Raw genomic sequence first — 14,935 nt, forward strand, 5'->3', positions numbered from 1 at the left:
CGCTCATGAACTATTTGCTGAACGAACAAAAGCATTCGGGCATACGTTCGTTCATTTCGGCGCTTATTTTAGTTAAAACTCTTAGCGTGGCTTCGGCTTAATGCCCCAATGACCCCACCTCCCGGCAATTTTCTCCCCTTCTCTGCGCTCGGTAAGCTGCGTGGGAGAAGGGTGGAATGTCTGGATTGAGGCAAAGGTGCTTCCCAGGTACTCCAGCTCTAGACTTCCCTAAGGGGAATGAAGCCGGTAAGCTTGCACGCGGCGGGATTCACCCCTGCGCTGTAAACTGAGCACCCTACACACTTTAAAGGACCCAAATCCACTCGCTAACACCCGCTCCCGGTGACATCACCACCGCTCCGAACTCCTTATTGGAAGAGCTCAGTCGCTCAATTCTCGCGATGACTCCAGTTCCAGGTCCCCTTGCTTCCCTCCCATCGCCCCGAGCCGGTAGTCAACAGACCACGTTGCGAGCTTCGGAGACATCGTAGAACTAGACCAGCTCCGGTACTCGTCTAGACGGCTGAGACTCTTCTTAGACGCTCACGGGCACGAGGTTTGGCTCCCAGGTTTCCTGTCTGCCAGACCCGCGCTAGCGCGCGACTCTTCACTGTTCGGCTCCGCCACTTTGCTAGGGCAGCTGGGCGATTCGCACCAATTCTCGTCCTTTGCTATCGCGAGAATTGGGCGGTTGTGCTACAGAATTCCGGTCGCTTAGGTCTCCACGGAGACAGCACTTTCGCCACTTTTTCCGGTCACCTGTGGCTCTCCGGACTCCACGTGGTTCGGAAATTACCCAGAGAATGTTTGTGGGAGTCAGCCAGAAAGGTGTAGGTGGGAGTGAAGCAGCGGTCAAAAGGGAAACAGCCAGTGGGATTTAGGAGTACAACTTGCTGAGCATCTTCTGGCCACTTCTGGAGCGTTGTTGTAGGGTGGGCACGGGATATTCCCCTATTGGGGAGGCCCAGTTCATTAAGACAAATGTTTAGGCATCCGTTGAGCACGCATAAGCACCGAACCAATTTTTGTATAGTCTTGAGGGTTCCACGATCAAATCCTGCTGTAAACTTACTCACCATTCACCAGAGAATAGTCTCCCTAGTTATCTGTCTCTATCCCTTACTAAGTTTGTGTATTGGTCACTCTCCTAGGAAGTGATCCCCAACTATTACCCTAGATCTAAGCATGTCACTTTTCAAATTCTTCCCTTTTCTTGCCATTATAGCTGTGTCCATTTTTATTACCATTTTCTGTTAAGTGGTTTTTCACATTCCATCGCTGTATCGATTTCTTACTTTGCAGATAGGCCATAGGTTCTTAGTGTCAGGACCAGCTTGTCACTTAGATATGGAATGTACATACCAGGTAGTGCACTTTTCTGTTGTTAAAGGCATACATTTCTGACAGTGTTTGTTAATTTATTCATTTGTTTATTCATCAAATATTTATTAAGCACCGAATATATGCCAGGTACTGTTTTTGGAATTGAGAATTAAAACAGTGGATAAAACAGATTAAAGTTGCTGCTTTCGTGGAGTTTATTACTAGGGGAGACAGACAATATACAAATAAAGAAGTTACTGCAATTTTAGGTAGTAGTAGTACTATGAAGAAAATAAAGTAATGGAAATGATCTGTGAGTGGGAATGGTGGCATTTTAGATAGAGTGGTCATGGAAGGCTTCTCATAGGAGGTGCTATTTGAGAAGAGACCTGAAAGATGGGGAAAGATCTTGCAAAGATCTGGTGGAACAAGCATTAATAGGCAAATGTATGAGGAAGGGCAAAGTGCCTTAGATGGTGACTAGAAGATTGATTTGAGATGAAATGCAGTGGAAGGCAGGACCAGATTACTTGGGGCCTTGAGGGCCGATGTCTCAAGTTGGATTTTATTTTAAGTGTAACTGGAAGCCCTTGGAAAGTTTTAAGCAAGAGAGTAATTAGATTTGATTAGAGTTTTAAAAAGATTGCTCTGATGACGATGAAAAGAGCGGACTCCTCAGAAACCAGGGAGAAGAGGGGAGACCAGTTGTGAGGCTGTTGCAGGAGTCCAGATGCAAAGGGTTCATTCCGTTTCTGCTGGGATATTTCCAGGGTTGGGAAATTCTCCGTTTACAAGACAGTCCATCCCATAGTTAGACAGGAGAATTCTTCCTTTGCATTGAGCTAGGATCTGCCTCCCTGAAACTTGCACGGACTTTTCCTAATTCTGTAGCAAGACAGAACACATCTCCTCTTTTTCTGACAGTCCTCCAACAACAGCAGCTGCTCTATAGCACTTGTCCTGTCCTCTTTTCTCCATACCTTTGGCTAACCGGGAAGGCACTGAGGTTAGTTGGGCCTAGTTTACTTTTGGAAAAATCATGCTGGCTTTTTATGGTTATTGTTATTACTAAAATGAAGGTTGGCTGTATTTTAAAATACAAAGACTGGGCCATAATAGGTAAGAATAACTTTAGACAATAATAAACTCTTGTTGAGCTTAAAAGATGTTTTTCTTTCTTGAAGCAGAAATTCTTAGATCAGTGGTTCTCAACCTGGGGCCACTTTGCTCTCCAGGAAACATTTGGCACTGTCTGGAGGTATTTTTTGGTTGTCATAACTTGCGGGGGAGGGGATGCTATTGGCATCTAATGGGCAGATGCCAGGAACGTGTTAAACATCCTACAATGCATAAAATGACACCGCATAGCAAAAAATTATCTGGTCCCAAATGCCAGGAGTGCTGAGGTTCAGAAATCCTGAATTAGACAATGCTTTAAACTCTTCTTTTTTGCAGTGACTGCTATTAATTCTATTTAAAATGGGTGTAAAGAAGAAGAAAGAAATGCAAGTAACTGCAATGACCATTTGCCATCAAGACCTTGAAACTTTGAGATGTAAGTGATTTCTGACTTAATTTGTTTGCTTCTTTTCTGGGTTGCAGAGTATTTGTATCTCTGAGACTCACTATCACATGATGTTCAAACTCTTACTATTTAATTTTTCCATGTTCTTTACATTCAGTTTTGCATGTAAAATGGTTTCCTAAAAATTCTGTCTTCAAACCAAGTTCTGCCTGCTTTTTTTTTTTTTTTGGCTTATAAATACTTAGATTTTTCATAATGCATAACAGAGGCAAAGGCAAACTTATATCCATACATTGTTATATCCTTAAAGAAATTTGTGTGTGTGTGTTATCTAGCTTTGGCTGATGTGGAAGGAAAGAATCTGGCTTCTTTGCTGTTACATTGTGTACAGCTCACGGATGGAGTGTCACAAATCCATTATGTTAAACAGGTAAGACTACATTGATATTCATGGATACATCTTGAAGATTATCATGCTATTATGGACATTTAAAATTAACTTACAGTTTTTGGCTCCCAATTATTTAATATCAATGTATCATTAAAGAATAGGGTTTTTTTTTTTCCTTTTCTGTTCATTGTCTAATCTCATTTTATTCAGAGTATTGGTAGAAGCCATATGCAGGCCTCCGCTACCATTGGGGCTGTAAAGAGATAGGACAGTGAGCCAGCTGTGCATACCTTTTTTGTGGACATAAATTTTAAAAAATTATTTCCTTTTTTTTTTTTTTTTAAAGATTTTATTTATTTATTTATTAGAGAACGAGCGAGAGAGAAACAGCATGAGAGAGGAGAGGGTCAGAGGGTGAAGCAGGCTCCCCGCTGAGCCGGGAGCCCGATGTGGGACTCGATCCCAGGACCCTGGGATCATGACCCGAGCCGAAGGCAGTTGCTTAACCAACTGAGCCACCCAGGCGCCCAAAAAATTATTTCTATTAATTTGAATCCTTACAACTTTTTAGCAGATACATTTAAAAGTTAATTTAAAATGTAAAGATTGTCCTTACCAGTATTTCAGTATTAGGATTTACCATTTGAACTTGCATAATTTTTTTAGAAAGCAATTAAATATATTATTGGTTTTTCAGTAGTGCTACAGAATTCCTATACCTTAAGCCATTAACAAGTCTAATTCTTAGTAGAGGTGGGTCTGGAGGGTAAACTGAGAATTGGGGATATGGGTTAAAAAGATTAAAAAATACTAAAATAGGTGTTTAAATTGGTATCCATAACAATGCATTGTAGAAAATATTACACGTTATAATTGAGACTTTAAAGAGTATTTGAAACTATGTTACTTTGCTGTATATACTTGATATTAGAAAAAGTTACGATGACTTTGAATTTTTTGGATTGTAGATTGTGCCTTTACTGGAGAAGGCAGATAAAAATGGCGCATGTGATCCCACTATTCGAAGTTGTTTGGATATTTTAGCAGGCATTTATCTTTCTTTGACTGTAAAGAATCCCTTGAAGAAGGTCTTGGCAAGGTAAGGGAAAAAAGGAAAGGAAGTTAAGTATTATAAATGTTCGATTTGACCAAAAGTAACCAGTATTTAAAGTTCTCCTGGTTTAGTAAAACTGAACTGAAATACGTCACTAACAATTTCATATATGGTCTCTGCTTTGTTTACTTATGACAACTTTTTAAAAATGTTGAATGGCTTTTTAGGTCAGAGGCCTTAATAAAACCGGCTATAGGTTGTAGTTTGCTGACTCCTGGTTTAGTCCATTTACATTAATGCAGTTATTGGTTAAGTTTAATCTGTCATCTTGCTATTTCTTTTTCTTCTGTTTTCCCCATTTGTTCTTAGTTTAAACCTATTTTTAATTACACAGGTAATACCGGAATATATGCTTGATGTAAAGACTTCAAGCAATACAGAAGTGAGCAAAATAAGAAGTGAGCCTTCTGTTTCACTCTTTCTGGCTTATCTTACTTTTTTTAGTGAAGGTCATCACTTAACATTTTTGTATCTATCTTTTTAGACCTTTTCTTTGGGTTTAGTGTGTGTATCATATTATATTTTAGTTTTGATTTTTTTACATAAATGGGACTATACTTATTTTTTTTTTTTAAGATTTTATTTATTTATTTGACAGAGAGAGGCACAGCGAGAGAGGGAATACAAGCAGGGGGAGTGGGAGAGGGAGAAGCAGGCTTCCCACGGAGGAAGGAGCCCAAATGTGGGACTCGATCCCAGGACCCTGGGACCATGTCCTGAACTGAAGGCAGATGCTTAACGACTGAGCCACCCAGGTGCCCTGGGACTATACTTATTGCTCTGTAGCTTGTTTTTTCACTGAAGAATGTTTTAGAGATACTTTCATGTCAGCATAGTTCTTATTCTTTCTTTTTTTATTTGTGTGAAAAAACACACAACATAAAATTTGCCATCTTAACCATTTTTGAGTGTTAAGTATATTTACATTGTTGTGCAGTGGATCTCCAGAGTTTCTTCATCTTGTAAAACTGAAACTCTGTAAATATTAAGCAGTAAATCCCCATTTCCTCCTCTCCCTAGCCCCTGGCTACCACAGTTCTACTTTCTGTTTCTATGAATTTGATTACTTTAGTTACCTCATATAAGTGGAATATTTGTACTTATTTTTTTTTGATTGGCTTATTTTACTTAGCATAATATTCTTAAGGTTCATCCATGTGGTAGCATGTGGCAGGATTTTTGTCCTTTTTAAGGCTGAATTACATTCCATTGTCCATATGTACCACATTGTATTCATTCATTCATCTGTTGATAGACATCTGGGTTGCTTCCTCCTCTTGGCTATTGTGAACAGTGCTGCTATGAACATGGGTCTGTAAATATCTCTTAGAGATCCTGCTTTCAGTTCTTTTGGATGTATACCCAGAAATGTGATTACTGGATCTTATGGTAATTCTATTTTTAATTCCCTGAGGAACCTCCATATTGTTTTTCATAGCGTCTGCACTATTTTATGTTCCCACCAGAAGTTCTTATATTTTCCTACACTTATAAATATTCCCATAATATGGGTATACCAAAATTTTTATGGACTGCATTACATATTACTTAATCACTTTTCCATTGATATTTAGTTTGTTTTGTTTTCATTATTCCAACAATGATGCAGTGATATTCTTAATTACGTATATGATTGTTATGTGTATTTCCCTGAGATAAATTCCTATAAGTGGAATTTCTTGACCAAAGCCATTGCTAAACTGTACTCCCCCAAAGCTATTCCAGTTGATACTCCTACTAACAATGAATGAGAGTCCCAGTGTCTTCATATCTTTCAAACACCGGATAATCTTTAAACCATTTCTAATGGGTAAAAAAATAATACTAGGTTTTACTTTTCATTTCCTAGATTACTAGTGAGATTGAACATTTTTTAATATGTGGAGTTTTACTATTTGTGATTATATATCTTTTGTATGTTTCCTTGTTAGAGTGTCCTTTCTTTTTCTTATTTAAGTAAATTTATTTAATGTGTCAAAAAGCAAGTGATCAGATACTGGCCAGTTCTAGGGTTTTGGGAAGTAGTCAACAATGTCATCAAAGATCTTGATGTTTTCCATTTTTCTCCCATGTGTTGGCCGTATCTTCTTTCAGAATTACAAGGGGGCTGTAGCAGTTACGGCCACCTTATACAGACATGATAGCATCCAAAAAAAAAAGAAAAGGAAATTTCCTCTTTTCCATCTCTTTTTATTGGAGAGAAAAAACATTTTGCAGAAGGTCCCAGGAAACTTCCTATCACTTTTTGTTGTCAAGATTGGGTCATATACCCTCCTTCTGATTGTAAGAATAGCTGGGAAGCAATACTCTCACACCTTTAGCCTCTCTTATACCCATGCCAATAAAGAAGGGCATGGGTATAAGAGCTCTATATAGATTATGTACCAAATATTCCTTTGTTTTATTACTTGTCTTTAAACTTTCTTTGTGGTGTGTTTGCTTTATAAAAATTACAAAATTTTTCTTGGTAATCAAACCCACTAGTATTTTTCTTTGTATAGATTTCTGAGTTTCATGCCTTCCTTATGGATGCTTTCTCTACTATAAAAGCAGATAAAATTACTTCCTTGTCTTTTCTTAAAATACTTCGTCTGGAACTAAGCTTTGAGTGGAGTGTAAGTTAGAGATCCAATTTAGTTTTCTTTTCCATATTGAGGAACCACCTATCCCCAAACTTTTGAATAGTCCATCTTTCCTATGTATGTGGAATGCCATTTTATTATGTTCTGTGTTCCTGTATAAACATAGATTTGGTTTTAGACTTAGGTCTGTTTGTTTACTAACCAACATCACACTTTTATTTACTATAGTTTGATAATGTAGTTTAATTACATGCTGGAGTAAGTCACCCCTCTGGTGACTTTTCTTTTTCAGACTATTCCTATTTCTAAATTCTTTTTCTTCCAGAAGAGTGTTAGAACTGTTCAGTCAAATTTTTTAAAAAATGCTTACTGGTTTTCATTTAGATTAATTGAAGTAAAATTGACGCTAATTGAATTTATCTATTAAGTAAATTTTTATTGACCATCTAACTATATGTCAAGTAAGTGTTCTAGGCATTGAGGATACAGTGAATAAAACAGTTTAGAATGGAGGTTATGTTCTTTTTTTTTTTTTTTTTTTAAGATTTATTTATTTGAGAGGGAGAGTGAGAGTGCGGGGTGGGGGGAGGAAGGGCAGAGGGAGAGGGAGAGAGAATCTCAAGCAGAGGGGCGCCTGGGTGGCTCAGTTGTTAAGCGTCTGCCTTTGGCTCAGGTCATGATCCCAGGATCCTGGCATCAAGCCCCGCATCAGGCTCCCTGCTCTGCGGGAAACCTGCTTCTCCCTCTCCCACTCCCCCTGCTTGTGTTCCCTCTCTCACTGTGTCTTTCTCTGTCAAATAAATAAATAAAATCTTAAAAAAAAAAAAAAAAAAGAATCTCAAGCAGACTCCCCACGAGGAGCCTGGTGCGGGACTTGACCCCATGACCCTGAGATCATGACCTGAGCCAAAATGAAGAGTCGGACGCTTGACCAGTTGAGCCACCCGGGCACCCCTGGAAGTTACGTTCTAAGACCAAGATTGAAAATAGTCAAAATAAATTAGGATATATAATATCCTAATATATAGTAAATTAGGATTAGATGAAATAAATGCTATGGAGAAAAATAAGACAGTGAGTGGGGGATGGGAGCACCAAGGACGAGGTGACGGTTACAGTTTATGGAGGTCACTTCAGATGTCTTTGCTCAAATGTCATTGATAAGGTGATATTTGAGATTGACCTGAAAGGGATGAGGGAATGGTCATTGGGTCTATTTGAGGGAAGCATGTCAGGTGGAGTAAATGGCAAGAGCAAAGGCTTTGGTATCGCAACAAGGGAGGCCATGTAGTTAGAGCTAAGTGAGCACGGATTAAGATGAGGCTGGAGAGATAATGGTGGCGTTAGAGTGTGTAGAGTCTTGTAAGTCATTGTCAGCACTATGGCATCTAATTTGAGAGGGACATTGTTGGACGATTTTAGGCAAAAGACTAACATGGTGTTTTTATAATATCACTCTGGCTACTCTATTGAGGCGGGGAGCAAGATGGAGGCAAGGAGTTCCAATGACTGTGGCATGAAGTTAAAATTTTCTGGCTGTATTTTGAAGGCATAGTTCAGTATTCCTTCATTTGTATGATTCTCTCCCCACTTCATATATCCACTTGCTACATGGTTGTCAGATATTTAATACTTGGTTTTTTTTCTAGCTCACTAAATGGCCTACCTGAATTTTTTCTAACTGAGGCTATACAAAGCTTTACTTCTCGTCTTCAGGAAGAATTGAATACTACTGACCTATATTCTTATAGGAAAGTAACTGACAATATATCTTCCTGTATGGAAAACTTTGACTTGGGTAAGCCAGCTGTTGTGTAGTATTTTTTCTATCATTACATCATTGTTTTTAAATGATGTTAATTTTGGTCCTGGGGCTCCTTACCAGTGTTAATTTTTTTATCCCCACAGGTAGAGCAGGAGTTAATAATCTTCTTAAAAATGGTAAGTCCTGTTATTTTATTTTATTCTGAGGGGGTAACTGCTTGTATGAGTCATTTTAGAACTGGTTCTTTTTCACCTTCTTGGCAATGGGTAGAGTCTTGCAGATTACTAAGGTACATCATGCCCCTTCCTTTTAAATTCCTACTTCTGTACCGTGATACCATTATAGGTAGCACTAACTTAAAATATTTTCCTATACTGACATTAAAGTTTACAGTTTTAGGTTCTGCTTTGTCATTATGTGTTCTTTTGGTTTCAGTGCTTCATTTTCTGCAGAAGAGTTTAATTGAAATCTCAGAAGAAAATAGGCAAGTATTATGTGTTTGCATGCTTGTGGGGATGTGCCTGTACACCGAGGTTGTGTGTTGTCTTTGTACAAACGAAGTTTAAGAAAAAGTTTCCAGAACGTGCTTCATTCCATCCCTCTCTGTTAATATTAGACCTGATTATTGAAATTTATTCTTTAGAGGTTTGATATTTAATTTAAAAAATCAAATAAATTCTTAGGAGAATGTGAGAATGAGCTCCTTTCTCCCTGAGTGTTCCTGACTTATAGCATCCTGTTCTTATTTTATGAATGAAATATGAAATATCTTGTTATCTTTCTGAGGATATCAATGTAGTATTTTGTTTTTGTTTTTTTTTAAATAGTTTCTTATCTTTACATAGTCCTATTTCTTCTAAGTTGCTTTTTTTCTGTTTGATGCTTTCAGTCACTATATTCGTTGCTAGAAGCTTTTGTCAGAAGTCTGGTGATTTTTGGCCAAGCGCTCATATTTAAGGATGGGGCACTGAGAGTTGATTTGAATCTGTGCATATGGGTGGGGTTGATTGCAGGTTTTATTGTAGGCTAGTTTAGCTAGGCTATTTCTTTGGAAAACCTTTGATATCAGTATCATCAGGTCTTTTTGCATGGGTAACAGATTCACCATGCAATCAAACTATTGGCTTAATATTCTGGTTGCTGAGGGAGTGAAGAAAGCTGAGGTTGTGGCATTTGGCATTCATTGTTCATATATTTACCTAATTCTCTTGTTTGCACTATGGTGTTCCTGCCTTATCTGTGCATGTTGTTTTACCTTCTCTAGAGGTAAGCCAGTTATTTGCTGGTTTTTACTCTTCAACAGACTTGTAGCCAGTCTTCCTATTTTCTGCTGTGTTGAGAATAGACTGAGGGGGGCAGGGCAAGGATAGAAGCTGGGAGACCAGTTAGGAGGCCATTGCAGTAATCCAAGGGAGAGATGAGAGTGACTTAAGCCAGGAGTAGCAGTGGAGGTGGTCTGATTCTGGATATATTTTGAAAGTAGGGCCAACAGGATTTTCTTACAGATAGAGTAGGGAAGAGGGAGGTCAAGGGTGATGACAAAGTTTTTGTAGGGTAGAGATCCCAACAGGTGGAGCAGGTTTGGAGTTGAAGATGAGTTCATGTAGTTGGAGATGTCTGTTAGACATCCAAGTGAAGGTATTGAGTAGGAAGTTGCATATACAAGTCTGGGATTAGCAAGAGATGTTCAGGCTGGAGATACAAATTTGGGAATTATCAGCATATATAGATTATAATTTAAAGTTTATGAGCTAGATGAGATCAGCATCAAGGGACCAAAGCAGCTGGACCAAAGAGGGAGAGTAAAGACTGAGTTGTGGAGAGCTGTAACATAAAGAGGTTGGGGAGAAAAGGATGAAATAGCCAAGGTGTCTAGGAAGGAGTGATGGTGAAGTAGGAGAAGATGGAGGAGAGCCTGGTGTCTTGGAAGCCAAGTGAAGAAAGCGTATCAAGGTTGAGAGTGTTCAAGTTTAGAAATTGTGGCATTCTTGGGACACCTGGGTGGCTCAGTCGGTTAAGCATCTGCCTTTGGCTCAGGTCATGATCCCAGGGTCCTGGGATCGAGTCCTGCATCAGGCTCCCTGCTCAGCGGGAGCCTGCTTCTCCCTCTGTCGCATTCCTTGCTGTGTGCTCTCTCTCTCTCTGACAAATAGATAAAATCTTAAAGAAAGAAAGAAAGAAAGAAATTGTGGCATTCTTTCTTGATCTTTTATTTTTACTCTAAAAAAAGTGAAGTGAGGTTAGTCATTAGCTGAGAAGGAGGAAAATGTTGAGGTCAGAGTGTTGAAAGTTTGCAGTAAATGTCGCCATAATTGGAATGTTTATGGGAATGGAAGAGAGAGGCATAAATGTCTAGTATAATCTAAAATGAATTTTGGCCCTTTGAGGAATGTTTCTTTTGCAGAGAGATAGAAATGGGGACATTTTTATGTGACTTTTCTTTTGTAATAACGTCTTTTCTTCATTATAGAAAATTTGCTGGAAATCATATAGTTCAAACGCAGTTGATGAATGACTTGTTGGTAGGCACTAGAGTTTCAGTGATGTTAGTGCAGAAAATACAAGACTTTCAGAGAATTCATTTGAAGACTTCCGGTTCTCCCACATGGCAAAGTATGTGTGGATTGCTGAGTATTTTCACCAAGTTTTTAGGCGATGGTAAGTGTAAAACCATAAAAATGATGATTATAATTGAGTGTCATTCAGCTTTTGCTAATAATGGTATGAAATGTTTGATATGTAGCTGAGATGTAGAACTTCTTCTCCCCCAGCCCCTTAAAATGGGGAAAGGCCCTGGATTATGAGGTTTTAATGCTTTTTCTTTCAAATGTGCCATTTCTGCAAGGGCTAATGTTGAAGAACTTTTCTAAATGTGGATGTGTGTATTGTAAAGAAGAAAACCTAACAGTCTTAGTGTTGAAAAGCCGCAGACTTTAAGTGGCAAAAGAAAATTCTTGGTAAGAGATTTCCAAATTTGAATGGAAGATCTGGAAAGGTGAATGTAACCCATACATTTCTCCTTAGCAGCAGGCATTATCTTCAAGTAACGACAGTAGTCCTTGTGGGGGGTGGTCATTGTCCCCCTATATCTCTCATATGTTGCTTCTATCCAAATGAACTGTGTTACTGGGAAGCCAAATAGTTAATGAGAGGAAGTCTCTCTTCATAAAAGCCTTCTGGGCTGGGTGCCTGAGTTCGATTTCTCACCTTGGATGCTGGGTACAAGGGTGTTCACCTTCAAATAATTCATTAAGCTGTACACTTGTTTTGGGTGTTTTCTATATCATTGTGTGATATTACAGTAAGATTAACCAAAAAATGATACTTAACACTTAAGTATTTATAAAAAGTTAATTACCTTTTTACAAAAACCTTTACTTAATGTTCTGTATGGTCATGCATGCATGAGTATTATTAACTTATTAAAAAATGATTGGGATCGGTTTAGAGTTTTTGTTTGTAAAGAGCAGTAACTGACTCCGGTTTTGCTAGGCTAATGGGAAAAAAATAGTACCTCATTGTTTATATGTCTTGAATCCTGGTAACTAGTGAAAGTGCTAGCTATCTTGTCCGGATAGTTTTATTTATTTATTTATTTATTTATTTAGGCTAGGATCTCATGTAGTTATTAAAAGGAAAGGAAAGTTAGTTTGAGACACAATTTACAGACATCTTTTCAGAGAATACTTGCTCTTTAAAAGAGACTTTGTTATTTAAAAAAAAAAAAAAGACTGGTGAAATGTAGGGAAGACCTGATTTTAATACAAGGCAGCCTCTTTTTTGAGCAGTTGATGGGGTCTATCCAGTGCTATTCTTCCCCAGGGTTTTAAAGCTTCCCGTATCAGTCAGGTGTTTGGCTACAGGTAACAGAAAACTAAGTTTCAGGGACTTCAGCAAATGTGCCTCCCTGTGCCCCCACAGAACGTGAAGTTCAGAGGCAGGCGATCCCGAATGGCTGTTTGCAGGCTAGGACCCAAACATTTCTGCCTTTCTGCTCTGCTGTCTTCAGCATGTTGGCTTTCACGCCCACATTTGTTGCATCATGGCTGCCATTTGACTGCTGTAGCTCCAGACATTATGTCTGTGTGTAAGGCAGGAACGAAGGCCAGTTGCATCCTTACCTTTAATCAGAAAAACAAAAGTACCCAAGTGCCTGCTTACAGCCCATTGGCCTCAACGCTCATGGCTACCTTTAGTTGCAAGGAAGATAGAGGAAGCAAGTGTCCTGCCTTTGGCTGAGTACATGGATGCGCCAGTCAGTCACAGTTCTGTTAGCAGGGATAAAGGACAGAATGGATGTTTATTAGGTAGTTTATGGTAGGTATTTATGATTCTTAGCCCAGGTTGAATAATTCACCATATTTGGTAAACTTTCTCACAAAACAGAGGCTGATAGAAAACAAGGAGAAGATAGCAAGCCAAGATTGGTTGCACTGGGTACAGTGCCGGTAATAGCGAAGTTTGCAGTTAGCACTGATGCAAGCTCTTTACACAAGCCCTGAAATCATGTTAAGAATAAGTAATATATGTGGGGGTTGGGATGGAGCGGCATCAGTGCAGGAGAGACATGTGGTATTGCTGCTACATGTGCTGGGGGGAGAGGAAGAGAGAGGGGGTTAGAGGAGAGAGGACGGAGTCACATCTATGAAGCATTTATGTGCTGGGCATAAAAACCTTATGTTAATTATGCAGTTAAACTTTATAATAACTGTCAAATAGGAGTTATATTTTCTCATTTTATAGAAGAGAATGCTGGGTCCCTGGGAGGTTAAATAACTTGCTCAAGGTCTGTTCAACCTAGGAAGTGGTCATGCTAGAAATTGCACCCAGGACTGTCTGACCCTGCACCATGTACTTTTTCCACTGGACCAAAGTATCTGTTGTCATTTAATACATGCTCTCTACTTTTTTGTCAAATAGATGACCTCTTACAGACAATTCAGAGTACGTCTGGATTAGCTGTTATTCTTTTTATTAAGGCTATGTTTCATCCCCCTGAAAAGATTCCTGATTTGGTGAGTGCATCTCCTTTGTAGAATTGTACTTTATTGATAATTAGACACATGTTTGGTTTTGTTGTTTTTTTAAGATTTTATTTATTTATTTGACAGAGACACAGCGAGAGAGGGAACACAAGCAGGGGGAGTGGGAGAGGGAGAAGCAGGCTCCCCACTGAGCAGAGAGTCCAACGAGGGGCTCGATCCCAGGACTCTGGTATCATGACCTGAGCCAAAGGCAGATGCTTAACGACTGAGCCACCCAGGCGCCCCTAGACATGTTTTATAAAAATATTTTTAAAGAAGTGAATTAAAAATTTCTTTCTGCATAGTCAGAATCTTTCTGGTGTTTTTTTTCTCTTACAATAAGAAACAGCCCAAAAATGCAGAAAAAGCAGAAAGAAGACAATAGCAGTCACCTATAAATCCATCTTGCAAAGATAATCACTATCAACATTTTTTTGGGTATATCCTTCTAGTTTGTTTCTAGTACTGTTCGTTCTGTTCCATCTCTCAGTATTATAAGAGATACAATATTAAAAGTATGCAGAGGTTAATGTATAGATACATGAAGTCGTTACTTTTTGATATATATGTCCTTTTTATTTTTTTTATTTTTAATTTTTTTATTGTTATGTTAATCCCCATACATTACATCATTAGTTTTAGATATAGTGTTCCATGATTCATTGTTTGTGCATAACACCCAGTGCTCCATGCAGAACGTGCCCTCCTCAATACCCATCACCAGGCTAACCCATCCTCCCACCCCCCTCCCCTCTAGAACCCTCAGTTTGTTTTTCAGAGTCCATTGTCTCTCATGGTTCTTCTCCCCCTCTGATTTCCCCCCCTTCATTCTTCCCCTCCTGCTACATTCTTCTTCTTCTTTTTTTCTTTCTTAACATATATTGCATTATTTGTTTCAGAGGTACAGATCTGAGATTCCACAGTCTTGCACAATTCACAGCGCTTACCAGAACACATACCCTCCCCAGTGTCCATCACCCAGTCACCCCATCCCTCCCACCCCACCCCCCACTCCAGCAACCCTCAGTTTGTTTCCTGAGATTAAGAATTCCTCATATCAGTGAGGTCATATGATACATGTCTTTCTCTGATTTATATGTCCTTTTTATTAAGAATAACCCAGGGGAGCCTGGGTGACTCAGTTGATTAAGCGTCCAACTCTTAATTTCAGCTTAGGCCTTGATCTCAGGGTTGTGAATTCAGCGTGGAGC

General features: G+C 39.0%; 1 protein-coding gene across 2 annotated transcripts in view; it reads left to right on the forward strand.

Annotated features, from left to right (window-relative positions):
• The first annotated feature begins 427 nt into the window (after nucleotides 1-427).
• THADA (THADA armadillo repeat containing) overlaps nucleotides 428-14,935 on the forward strand; it is a 320,063-nt gene continuing 305,555 nt past the window's right edge. Inside the window, exons 1-10 of one of the 2 annotated variants that reach the window (XM_078056617.1) lie at nucleotides 428-556; nucleotides 2,248-2,329; nucleotides 2,779-2,878; nucleotides 3,184-3,278; nucleotides 4,208-4,338; nucleotides 8,585-8,733; nucleotides 8,844-8,876; nucleotides 9,136-9,184; nucleotides 11,171-11,358; nucleotides 13,621-13,715. In XM_078056617.1, coding sequence (XP_077912743.1) covers nucleotides 2,803-2,878; nucleotides 3,184-3,278; nucleotides 4,208-4,338; nucleotides 8,585-8,733; nucleotides 8,844-8,876; nucleotides 9,136-9,184; nucleotides 11,171-11,358; nucleotides 13,621-13,715 — 816 coding nt within the window. In that variant the 5' untranslated portion in view covers nucleotides 428-556; nucleotides 2,248-2,329; nucleotides 2,779-2,802. The remainder of the gene's footprint in view (nucleotides 557-2,247; nucleotides 2,330-2,778; nucleotides 2,879-3,183; nucleotides 3,279-4,207; nucleotides 4,339-8,584; nucleotides 8,734-8,843; nucleotides 8,877-9,135; nucleotides 9,185-11,170; nucleotides 11,359-13,620; nucleotides 13,716-14,935) is intronic. The other variant, XM_078056616.1, reaches the window with a different exon arrangement.

The sequence above is a fragment of the Halichoerus grypus genome, chromosome 10, assembly GCF_964656455.1.
Source record: "Halichoerus grypus chromosome 10, mHalGry1.hap1.1, whole genome shotgun sequence".
NCBI lineage: Eukaryota > Metazoa > Chordata > Mammalia > Carnivora > Phocidae > Halichoerus > Halichoerus grypus.